Source organism: Cynocephalus volans, chromosome 11 (assembly GCF_027409185.1).
Source record: "Cynocephalus volans isolate mCynVol1 chromosome 11, mCynVol1.pri, whole genome shotgun sequence".
Lineage (NCBI taxonomy): Eukaryota > Metazoa > Chordata > Mammalia > Dermoptera > Cynocephalidae > Cynocephalus > Cynocephalus volans.
In genome coordinates, this window is record NC_084470.1 from 28,480,626 (window position 1) to 28,493,597 (window position 12,972).

General features: G+C 37.1%; 1 protein-coding gene across 3 annotated transcripts in view; it reads left to right on the forward strand.

The window, feature by feature from the left end:
* The window catches only part of CAPN7 (calpain 7), a 43,634-nt gene extending 30,662 nt beyond the window's left edge, over positions 1 to 12,972 (forward strand). The window contains exons 17-21 of one of the 3 annotated variants that reach the window (XM_063113490.1): positions 7,613 to 7,758; positions 8,529 to 8,591; positions 9,085 to 9,215; positions 11,575 to 11,667; positions 11,760 to 12,972. In XM_063113490.1, the coding sequence (XP_062969560.1) occupies positions 7,613 to 7,758; positions 8,529 to 8,591; positions 9,085 to 9,215; positions 11,575 to 11,667; positions 11,760 to 11,904 (578 nt within the window). In that variant the 3' untranslated portion in view covers positions 11,905 to 12,972. The remainder of the gene's footprint in view (positions 1 to 7,612; positions 7,759 to 8,528; positions 8,592 to 9,084; positions 9,216 to 11,574; positions 11,668 to 11,759) is intronic. The other 2 variants (XM_063113491.1, XM_063113492.1) reach the window with 2 other exon arrangements.

Sequence of the window (12,972 nt, forward strand, 5' to 3'; positions counted from 1 at the left end):
GGAAATCAAAAAATTTATTGAAACTAATGAAAACAATGATACATCATACCAAAACCTGTGGGATACTGCAAAAGCAGTATTGAGGGGAAAATTTATTGCATTAAACGCTCACTTCAGAAGAATAGAAAGATGGCAAGTGAACAAACTAACACTTCACCTTAAAGAACTAGAAAAACAAGAACAATCCAAACCTAAAGTTAGCAGACGGAAAGAAATCATTAAGATCAGAGCAGAACTGAATGAAATTGAAACCCAAAAAACAATTCAAAAGATCAACGAATCAAAAAGTTGGTTTTTTGAAAAGATAAATAAAATTGACAAACCGTTAGCATGGCTAACAAAATAAAGAAGAGAGAAGACTCAAATAACCAAAATTAGAAATGAAAAAGGCGATATTACAACGGATTCATCTGAAATACAAGGAATCATTCGAGACTACTATAAACAACTATACGCCAACAAATTTGAAAATCTGGAGGAAATGGATAAATTTCTGGACACACACAAGCTCCCAAAACTGAACCATGAAGACGTAGAAAATTTGAACAGACCAATAACAATAAAGGAGATTGAAGCTGTTATCAGAAGGCTCCCAACAAAGAAAAGCCCAGGACCAGATGGATTCACAGCAGAATTTTACCAAACATTCAAAGAGGAATTGACACCGATTCTTTACAAACTATTCCAAAAGATTGAAACGGACGCAAATCTCCCAAACTCATTCTATGAAGCAAACATCATCCTGATACCAAAACCAGGTAAAGATATAACCAAAAAAGAAAACTACAGGCCAATATCCTTGATGAATATAGATGCAAAAATCCTCACTAAATTACTAGCAAACAGAATACAGCAACACATACGTAAAATTATTCATCACGATCAAGTGGGATTCATCCCAGGGATGCAAGGTTGGTTCAACATACGCAAATCAATAAATGTGATACACCATATTAATAAACTCAAACACAAGGACCATATGATCATCTCTATAGATGCTGAGAAAGCATTTGATAAAGTTCAGCACTCATTCATGACAAAGACCCTCTATAAGTTAGGTATAGAGGGAAAGTATCTCAACATAATTAAAGCCATATATGCCAAACCCACAGCCAATATCATCCTGAATGGGGAAAAGCTGAAAGCTTTTCCTTTAAGAACAGGAACTAGACAAGGATGCCCACTCTCACCACTCCTATTCAACATAGTGTTGGAAGTACTAGCCAGAGCAATCAGAGAAGAGAAGGAAATAAAGGGCATTCAGATTGGAAAAGATGACGTCAAACTGTCCCTGTTTGCAGATGACATGATCCTATATATCGAACAGCCTAAAACCTCTACAAAAAAACTGCTGGAATTGATAAATGATTTCAGCACAGTAGCAGGATACAAAATCAACACACAAAAATCAGTAGCATTTATTTTCTCCAATAGTGAACATGCAGAAGGAGAAATCAAGAAAGCCTGCCCATTTACAATAGCCACCAAAAAAATAAAATACTTAGGAATTGAGTTAACCAAGGAGGTGAAAAATCTCTATAATGAGAACTACAAACCACTGCTGAGAGAAATTAGAGAGGATACAAGAAGATGGAAAGATATCCCATGCTCTTGGATTGGAAGAATCAACATAGTGAAAATGTCCATACTACCCAAAGTGATCTACAAATTCAATGCAATCCCCATCAAAATTCCAAAGACATTTTTCTCAGAAATGGAAAAAACTATCCAGACATTTATATGGAACAATAAAAGACCACGCATAGCCAAAGCAATGCTGAGCAAAAAAAATAAAGCTGGAGGCATAACACTACCTGACTTTAAGCTATACTACAAAGCTATAATAACCAAAACAGTATGGTACTGGCATAAAAACAGACACACTGACCAATGGAATAGAATAGAGAATCCAGAAATCAACCCACACACTTACTGTCAGCTGATCTTTGACAAAGGCACCAAGCCTATTCAGTGGCGAAGGGACTGCCTCTTCAGCAAATGGTGCTGGGACAACTGGATATCCATATGCAGGAGAATGAAACTAGATCTATACCTCTCGCCATATACTAAAATCAACTCAAAATGGATTAAGGATTTAAATATACACCCTGAAACAATAAAACTTCTTAAAGAAAACATAGGAGAAACATTTCAGGAAATAGGACTGGGCACAGACTTCATGAATACGACCCCAAAAGCACGGGCAACCAAAGGAAAAATAAACAAATGGGATTATATCAAACTAAAAAGCTTCTGCACAGCAAAAGAAACAATTAAAAGAGTTAAAAGACAACCAACAGAGTGGGAGAAAATATTTGCAAAATATATATCTGACAAAGGATTAATATCCAGAATATATAAGGAACTCAAACAACTGTACAAGAAGAAAACAAGCAACCCAATTAAAAAATGGGCAAAAGAGCTAAGTAGGCATTTCTCTAAGGAAGATATACAAATGGCCAACAGACATATGTAAAAATGCTCAACATCACTCAGCATCCGGGAAATGCAAATCAAAACCACATTGAGATACCATCTCACCCCAGTTAGGATGGCTAAAATCCAAAAGACTATGAACGATAAATGCTGGCGAGGCTGCGGAGAAAAAGGAACTCTCATACATTGTTGGTGGGACTGCAAAATGGTGCAGCCTCTATGGAAAATGGTATGGCGGTTCCTCAAACAATTGCAGATAGATCTACCATACAACCCAGCTATCCCACTGTTGGGAATATACCCAGAGGAATGGAAATCATCAAGTCGAAGGTATACCTGTTTCCCAATGTTCATCGCAGCACTCTTTACAATAGCCAAGAGTTGGAACCAGCCCAAATGTCCATCATCGGATGAGTGGATACGGAAAATGTGGTATACCTACACAATGGAATACTACTCAGCTATAAAAACGAATGAAATACTGCCATTTGCAACAACATGGATGGACCTTGAGAGAATTATATTAAGTGAAACAAGTCAGGCACAGAAAGAGAAATACCACATGTTCTCACTTATTGGTGGGAGCTAAAAATTAATATATAAATTCACACACACACACACACAAACCGGGGGGGGGGAAGAAGATATAACAACCACAATTATTTGAAGTTGATACGACAAGCAAACAGAAAGGACATTGTTGGGGGGGAGGGGGGAGGGAGAAGGGAGGGAGGTTTTGGTGATGGGGAGCAATAATCAGCCACAATGTATATCGACAAAATAAAATTTAAAAAAAAAAAAAAAAAATCAGAAGTTAGTTTTTTGGTTTGTTAAATTTGAGACACCTATTAAATATTCAAGAGAAGATGCCAAGTAGGCAGTTGAATTTCTAAGTAGAGTTCTGGAGTGAGTTTAGGACTGGAGGTACACATTGAGGAATCAGGGGCCTATAGATGGCCTTTGAGGACAGGACTGTATAAGTCACCTGTGGAGAAGAGTTGTAGACACAGAGATGGACACCCAGGACCTGACCCTTGGACTCCTGGACATCTTGAGACTGAGCAGAGGAAAAGATACTACAAAAGAATTGGGACAGAATGCCAATGAGAAAGAGTGAGGTTTTACATAACCCACGCAAAGAAAATATTTCAAGAGGAAAAAAGATTGGACAGCTGTGTCTATTGCTATTTGAGAGGTCAAATAAGAATAGGTTAGAGAAACAATTATTGGACTTAGCATCCTGGCAGTTGTTGACCTTGACAAGAACAGGCTTGGTGTAGAGGTGGGGCTAGAAGCCAAATTTGATTGGTTTAAGAAGAGACTATAATGTAAGGAAGCAGTTATTGACAGTTCTTTCAAGAAGTTTGTGCAGAAGAAGTAGACAGTGGTAGAGAAGATGGGATCAAAAGTGGCTGAAGTCTTTTATCATAGGAAAATATAGCATTTTTCCCCATTACACTGTGTGTTGAGGGCAGGCACTGAGTCTTACCAAGTTTTGGAATGGGCTTATTAGCACACTGCAGGTCCAAGGATAAATGTCAAGTTAAACTAGCCTGATTTTCCACTTTTCATGTGTTGGTCATTATAAAACCAATATTGTGAGTATATTCCTAGCATTAAAATTTTATATGGCTTTTCATTTTCATACATATTTACTACTAATTTTATTTGGATTATTTTTTTAAACAATGCTCCCTCTTTTATGTATAATAATTTTGTCTTTTCAGAGTACTTTCAGGTTTATGATTTTATTTTCATTACAGCACCCTAAAGTAAATAGGATAGGATTTGTTATTCCCCGTTTGACAGAAGAGTAAACTGAGATATAGAAAGGCTAAAACTTTGTCCAGGATCACAGATATGCCATTCTTTCTCTCTTCTCACTAGATCACACTGTCTCTAAGCATTAGAGACTTATTACTTGTTTGAGATACTAATAAAATGTTTAGTTTTTCTAATAGGTCACATTATAAATATTCAGTATTCCTAAATAAGATATATAGCATTGATCTTAAATGACATATAGTAATTGACATGTACAAAATGATTTTATTATATCAGGCTTGATTGATGAGACTGTGGAAAAATATTTCAGGCAGCAAAATATTGGAAGCAATGTGAATATCCACATTTTCTGAAAAACCAGTTGGAGGCTGTTTTAGTCTGTTTAGACTGGGTGACTTATAAAGGAAAGAGGTTTATTTGGCTTACGATTCTGGGACAGCCAGCAACTGGCACGGGCCTCGGGCTGCTTCTACTCATGGCGGAAAGTGGCAGGCTGCCGGTGGGTACGAGCAGATCACATGGCGAGAGAAAGCGAGAGAGAGAGAGAAGGTGCCAGGGTCTTTTTAAGCAATGAGCTCTCGCGGGAACTAATCGAGCGAGAACTCACTCATTAATACCACCTCCCCCAGGGAGAGCATTAATCCATTCATGAGAGATCCGCCACCACAACTCAATCAGTTTCCAACACTGCCACATTGGGGATCAAATTTCCACATGAGTTTTGGAGGGGACAACACATCCAAACTCCATCATTCTGCCCCTGGCCCCCCAAAACTCATTTCACTCTCACATGCAAAATACAGTCATTCTATCCCAACAGTCCCAAAAGTCCTAGCTTGCTCCAGCACCAACTTAAAAGTTCAGTCTAAAGTCTCATCTGAGACCAAAAGCAAAAGTTCTTCCAGCTGTGAACCTAAAAAACAAAACCAAATTTATGTACTGCCAAGATACAATGGTGGAACAGGCATTGGGTACACATTCCCATTCCAAAAGGGAAGAATAGGCCAGAAGAAAGGAAAAACAGGCCCCAAACAAGTCCAAAACCCAGGAGGGCAGACATTATGTCTTAAAGCTCTAAAATAATGTTCTTTGACTCCAAGTCCTGCATCCTGGGCACAATTGGGCATCTGGGCCCCCAAAGCATCAGGCAGCTTCATTCCCACAGCTCTGCCAGGCACAGCACCACAGTGTGGTGCCTGTGGCTTTTACAGGCTTGCATTGCATGTTACCAGTGGCCCCGGAGTTCTGGGGTCCTGGCAGCAGCCCTGCAGCCTTGGCTCTACTAGACATTTCCCTGGTGGGGGCTCTCTGTGGGGGCTCCAACCCCACTTTTCTGCTCAGCATTGCTCACCCCTGCGGTAGGTTTCTGCCTGAGCTTGCAGGCTTTTCCATACATCCTCTGGAATGTGAGTGGAGGCTGCCATGACTCCACTGCTCTCGTGTCCTGCTGGCCTACATACTTGGACGCCACCAAGGTTTTGGGCCTCTACTCTCCAGGGCTGCTGCATGAACCACACTTGGGGCTGCTCCAGCTGGAGCAGCTGGGATGCAGGGAGCAGGTTCCTGAGGGCAGCTGCACCCCAGGTCTGTCTTGCAGGATAACTCAGTCTTTCTAGGCCTCAGGGCCTGTGATGGGTGGGGCACCCTTCCAGACTTCTCAAATGCCTTTAGGACATTTTTTCCATTGTCCTGGTTCTTAGCATCTGGCTGCCTCACAGCCAAGATAATGTCTTTAGTAACCAGTTTATCTGCTTCTACGGCTCTCTGCTTCTTTACCACATGGCCAGGCTACAAATTTTCCAAATCTTTACGCTCTGATTCCCTTTTAAATTCAGCCTTTACATCAGGATTCTGCCGCCGTAACTCAGAGTAGGCTCTTAAAAGCAACCATGCAGCTTGCTTAATGCTTTGCTGCTTAGAAATTTCTTTGGCCAAATGCTCTGGTTCACAACTCTTAAGTTCCAACTTACACAAAGTCCAAAGGCACAGACACAATGCAGCCAGGTTCCTTGCTATGGTGTAGCAAGGGTTATCTTTTGTCCAATTCCCAATAAGTTCCTCATTTCTATCTGAGACCTCATCATCCGCATGGCCTTTACTGTCCACATTTCTATCAGCATTCTGCTCGCCACCACATAAGTTTCTAAGGCATTCCAAACTTTCCCTCATCTTTTTCTCTTTTTCTAAGTCTTCCAAACTCCTCCAACCATTGCCCACTACCCAGTTCCAAAGCTGCATCCACATTTTCAAGTAGCTATATAGCAACACCCCACTCCTCCGTACCAATTTTCTGTTTTAGTCTGTTTTGTGTTGCTATAACAGAATACCTGAGACTGGGTAATTTATAAAGGAAAGAGGTTTATTTGGCTTACGATTCTGGGACAGTCAGCATCTGGCACGGGCCTCAGGCTGCTTCTCCTCATGGCGGAAAGTGGCAGGCTGCCAGTGGGTACAAGCAGATCACATGGCGAGAGGAAGTGAGAGAGAGAGAGAGAGAAGGTGCCAGGGTCTTTAAGCAATGAGCTCTCGTGGGAACTAATCGAGTGAGAACTCACTCATTAATCCCCCCTCCCTCAGGGAGAGCATTAATCCATTCATGAGGGATCCACCACCACAACTCAATCAGTTTCCAACACTGCCACATTGGGGATCAAATTTCCACATGAGTTTTGGAGGGGGCAACACATCCAAACTCCATCAGCGGCATGGATAAAATGTGTCATATTCATATGATGGAATATTATACAGGCAGTTAAATGGAATAAACTGTATAGACCTAAATCTTAAAAACATGTTGACTAAATACAAGACATATACTATCCTTTTTTTTAGATATATACTCACAAAGAAAACAACTATCTGCTCATTCATTCATTTTGGGTGTGGGGGTGGGTGTGTGTATTAAAGTCTGAAAAAGTGCCCACCAAATCCATTAGTGGAAGAAAATAAAATAAGGGTGGTAGTTAAAAGGGCCTTTGTTTTATAAAGAAGCTAGTATGACCAAAAAATGTTAATTTAATTTTTAGTTGTGGGGAATATAGATATATTTTTATAGACTTATTCGTTTCTTTTTAAACTGTTCACTTCAAAAGAAAATAATCCTGACTTTAAAATCTTCTACTGGAGAAAAATGCAACACAGAGCAAATAGCAAGGATTCGTATACGTACCTTATTGAATGTATCCAAAAGATTGCTTTTGCTCATTAGAAACTGTTTAAAGTTTTAAATTGAAATTGTAATTCACTATAATATCATTATATTTTAAAGACAGAATAAATTAATAGGATGTCCAGCCATTTAATTAATTTTCCTACCATCAACCGTAAAACTTGAAAAACTAAAGAAAGGAAAAAAATCTCCTTTTCTGTAAACCTACTTGTCTGTTTGCAGCTGACCCACCTCCATACATTGATGGGATTCGAATCAATAGCCCTCATTATTTGACTAAGATAAAGCTGACCACACCTGGGACCCACACCTTTACATTAGTGGTTTCTCAGTATGAAAAACAGAACACAATCCATTACACAGTTCGGGTAAGTAAAACCCAAATACAGTGACAAAATACAGAAATATAAAGTACATAATGTGCTCTGCTTTGTAAGTGGGATTATCTGGAGAAAAAGTTTATTTCTGAAAATTTATTCTCTGTATATTTTTATATGTGTTTATCTATATATCAGTTTAGTAGTATTATGTTTCCTGTAGAAAAAAATGCTTTTGAAAAGTAATGTTTTTATTTTGAATAACACTTTGAATGAATATTTTCATTTTCTCAGTAATTGTTTAGTCCTGAGGTAATGTGGTATTTTGGACTAATAAATTCAGTTTTAAAGCAAGCAATAAAAACTTCTTTGGCCTACGTTATACTCTATATTGACTTAAAAAAGAAGACTGAACTTAGTGAAAGAATCAATCACCTATAAACATACTGCTGTCATGTAGCTGGGAAGGTCATTGTAATTCTCATCTGCATAGATTCTGTTTGTTGTAGATAAGCAGCTCAGATTTTTAATGATGAAAGCAACATTGGGAACTGCTGCCACCTCTTCATTCTTCATATGCAGAAGCTAAGGCCTGGAAAGATTGTGACTTGTTCTGAGTCACACACAGTGGCAGAGAAAACCCCAAGACAAGATCCCAAGTTTCCCAATTACCAATTCATTAAACTTGACTTGATACCAGCTGCCTATAGAATAATGATTTGTCTATGCCAACTAATTTTTTAGTCTTTCAATATATTTTATCACTTTGATGTTTTTTATAAAGTTTATCAGTACAAGCAATTTTTTTTTTTTTCATCTAGGTATATTCAGCATGCAGCTTTAGTTTTTCAAAGATTCCTTCACCATACACCTTATCAAAACGGGTAAAGAAATTCTTTCTCTGGGATGTAATCTCAGCATTCTTTTAGAATTTTAGAATTCCCTTTCCCATTTCTCTCTCTCATGTTATTCTTCACATTTAACAATTTATTACAAAATAATAACATTCTAAGGCTTGACAGGAATATGAGATATGTAAGTAGCCTCCAGTCTGGGCTGGAATATAAGATCTTTAGTGAGCCAACATTGATTCTGTGGAAAGAAACAAGAAATTCAGAGAAAGAAGACTAATGCAAAGCATGATTGCTGGAGAAGGCCATATGCATGAACCTTTTAAAGTACAATTTGAGACTGACTATGCAGGGTGGGCTAGAAGTATAGAGGAAGATTCCAGGGAGAATTCCTGGAAGGAGAGATGGGGTAGAGCCAGAAAGTGGAGAATTGCCTTTTTTTTTTTTTAAAGGTGGAAAGGAGTTTTATCTTTAAAGTGGAATTGGAGAATGAATTTTTGTTAATACAAAAACTTTGTTTTATTAGATTAATGGAAAGTGGAGTGGTCAGAGTGCTGGAGGATGTGGAAATTTCCAAGAGACGCACAAAAATAACCCCATCTACCAATTCCATCTAGAAAAGGTTGGGCCATTACTGATTGAGCTAAGAGGACCAAGGTTTGTGACTTTCTTAAATTAATGTTATATTAGATATGAGCTTAGTGGAACAGAATAAAGTTTAGAAATAAACTTATGCATATATGGACATTTGATTTATAATGATGGCCTTGTAAGAAGAAAGGAGTCTTTTCAGTAAATGGTATGGAATAATTGAATATCCACGTACAAAAAACGGTAATTAGACTCTAACTAAAGTCTAAAATACAATTTCAGGTGGTCTACAAACCTAAATGCGAAAGGCAAAACAATACATCTTCTAGAAAATAATAAAGGAGATGTCGTAACCTCAAGGGAAGGAAAGATTTCTTAACACAAAGAGCATAAGAAGATTTGTAAATAATGCTATATTAATAAGAAAAAAGATTGCAGTTTTAAAAAAATAAAAACAACAATCACAACAGTTCCTTGAACTTGTTAAGACAAGTGAACAGATATGATGGGGGCGCGGAGAGAGGGAGGGAGAAAGAGGAACGAGTAAAGGGTTAGGAAAATCAACTACAGTGTATATTGAGAAGTTAAAAATAAACAAAACCATGTCATAAAAGGGGCAGTCCAAATGGCCAGTAAACTTTTTTTTTTTTTGACTGGTAAGGGGATCTTAACCCTTGAGTTGGTGTTGTCAGCACCACGTTCTCTGAAGTGAGCTAACTGGCCCTCCCTATACAGGATCCAAACCCATGACCTTGGTGTTACCAGCACCACACTCTCCCAAGTGAGCCACAGGCCACCAATAAACCATTCTAATAGCCAGAAACCCAAATGTTCATTATAGTCATATAATAGATTTCCATATAACAGGAAAATAAATTATAGCTGCATAGAACATGATGGAGAGTTTTCAAAATAATGCTGAGCAAAAGCCACACACAACAGACTTATACTCTGATTCCATTTATATGAAGTCAAGAACAGGCAAAACTAAATGGCTGTTGTTTAAGGATGCATACTTAGGTGATAAAACTATAAAGCAAGTATAAAACTATAAGAAAGTGATCACATCAAGTTAGCTCTATAGGGGACAGGAGTTGCAATCAGAAAGGAGTATACAAGGGACTTCTTAGGTGTATGGAGGATTTTCTGGGGTTTCTTGTTGTTGTTTTTAAAAGATGACCGGTAAGGGGATCCAGGCCCTTGGCCTTGGTGTTAACAGCACTGCACTCTCCCAAGTGAGCCACGGGCCAGCCCCTGTATGGAGGGTTTTGTTGATCTGGGTGGTGGTATATGTTCACTTAACAAATTATTGTTAAGCTATATATATTTGTGTTTTATTTACTTTGTGTTACATTTCACAATTTTTCACAGAGAATACAAATAAAAATAGTATAATACTACCTTCTAAATAAGATTAGGCTTAATTTTGCTTGCCTAACAAGCTAATTCAAAAAGCAATTAATAATCCTTTAGATATAAAGATATGATTAGGCTATTTAAGGTCATTTTAAAAACTTCTACCAGTTTGATAGGTGAAATAAGGTATCTAAGTGCACTTTTAAATTTAATTTCTAGATAAATTGAAGATGTAAAAATGGTCATTGGCAATGTGTATTTTTTTCCTTTATTTATTGCCTGTTCATTTCTTTTGCCCATTTTTCTGTTGGAGTTGTCATGTTTTTCTTAATTGTAAGCTTGAATGTGGTAAGGATATTAACTCCACATATTTGCAAATATCTCTACCAGATTGTCATTTTTTTTCACATTGAAAAAAATTTCATTTTAAAGTAATCTAATCTGTCATTTCTGGTTTCATTTTTCTGCAGACAGGAAATCACCCCAATATCAAATAAATTTTCACCGTATTTCCTTCTAGTTCTTTTATGGTTTAAATGTTTTACATCCTATTTTTTTTTTAATTCATATGGAAAGTATTTTTATATTTGGTGTGAAATACAGTTTTTTAAAATTTTTGTCACCTCATGATCATCTAAATGAATCCTTCCTATCCCTGCTGATTTGGAATGCCATCTTTATAATATGCCAGTTACCACTGTAAATTTAGATTTATATCAAGGCTTTCTTTCCTGTGCCATAGGCCTTTCTGCCTATTACAATGACAATATTTTTTTAATTTAAATTTTGAATTTAAATGACAATATTTTTTTAGATTATTCTCTGGGGAGCCCATGGTAAATGTACAGTCTGTTTTAAAGTAAATTTAATACAATATTAATTTTTATGGCTTCAAAATATATTGAGTAATAATAATACGCATGTGTTTTCAGAGTGCTGTTTCCTCCTACTGAAGCTTTAGAAATCATATATTTGACTTAATAGTATGTCTTCACTTTAGATATAGTTCTTTTAAACCATGTTTATTTGAGACTAGTAATACACCAATTCTGTTCATTTTTAATGCTAGGCAGTACAGTGTCGGATTTGAGGTTGTAACAGTTTCTATGGTGGGAGATCCTGGTCCCCATGGCTTTCAGCGGAAATCTAGTGGAGATTATAGGTAATGTTGGCATTTTGATTGTATCCAATTTATACTTTACCTTTTGTGGCAGCATCTTCTAAAAACCATATTCTCATTTTCCCTGAATACAGGTGTGGGTTTTGCTATCTAGAATTAGAAAATATACCTGCTGGGATCTTCAATATCATTCCCAGTACTTTTTTGCCTAAACAAGAAGGACCATTTTTCTTGGACTTTAATAGTATAACCCCCATCAAGACAACACAACTTCAGTGACGGAGAATTCTCAGCAATTACTGGATTTTATAACTTACCAAACATCAACTCTTCGAATGAGGACACAGATTTTCAGGACAATAGACACAACAATCAGAACAGAATTAAATCTCTAAAAACTGATTACAGTGGAATCTGGTGCTTGTCAGGGTGTTTGGTAAGAATTGTATATAGTCAGAATTACCTAAGTCGCCTAGAAGTACTGTTTATATGGTTTTGTGTATATATAGAATTGGCTTGTATTTAGGGGCCACTTTCTATTAAAAAGTGCATATGATTAAAGATTAGACTCAGTCATCACTGTGAGATTCCTTTGCTGAGAGGACAATGGAACTGAGACCAGATGAGGGAAGTGAGGGACATAGACTCATTGAGTGGAATGGTGGGCTAGTTTAATATCTTGAAATATTTACACAGTTTCTCTTTTTTGCAAAGCATGTTTTAAGTTAAGCCTGCTCGTGTTGACGCTAGTGTACATCTTGGGCAGCTAATTACCAAATGAATCATGACACTGTAACTAGTTTTAATTTTGCATTATTTATGGCTTTAAATGTTTGTTGCCCAGATGTTATGAAAGAATAAAGTTTTAAGTACTAATTAACTTAGCATGAAGATGCTATACTTAAGAATGAAAGTTGTTGAGGTTAGATGATCCCATTGAATCATGTAGAAGCACTGAGGTATATTCAACTGTTGCAGTTTGTATTTATCAGGTTGATGAAAGTAGTAATTTGAGACACTGAAGACATTACAATTTAGTTTGAATAGTCTTTTTTAAATTGCTCTGTAGTTCAGTGCTCTTGTGGTAACAGCACCTTGAAGAAAATAGTTGAGAATTTAATATATGGTGATTGGGTTATACAGCATTCAGAAAAAGTGAATTGCCAAGATAATAGTGTCATGTAAATTCCCAGTTTATATAAAAACCCCTCAGTACAGAAAAATGCTCAAGATTTTAAAGGTCTGAAAATAGGGTGGGATTTTTCATTGTCTCTACTTTATAATTATCAGAACTTCTTATTTTGTATTTCTACTGCCTTTAATTGAAATAAAATGTTTATACTTATG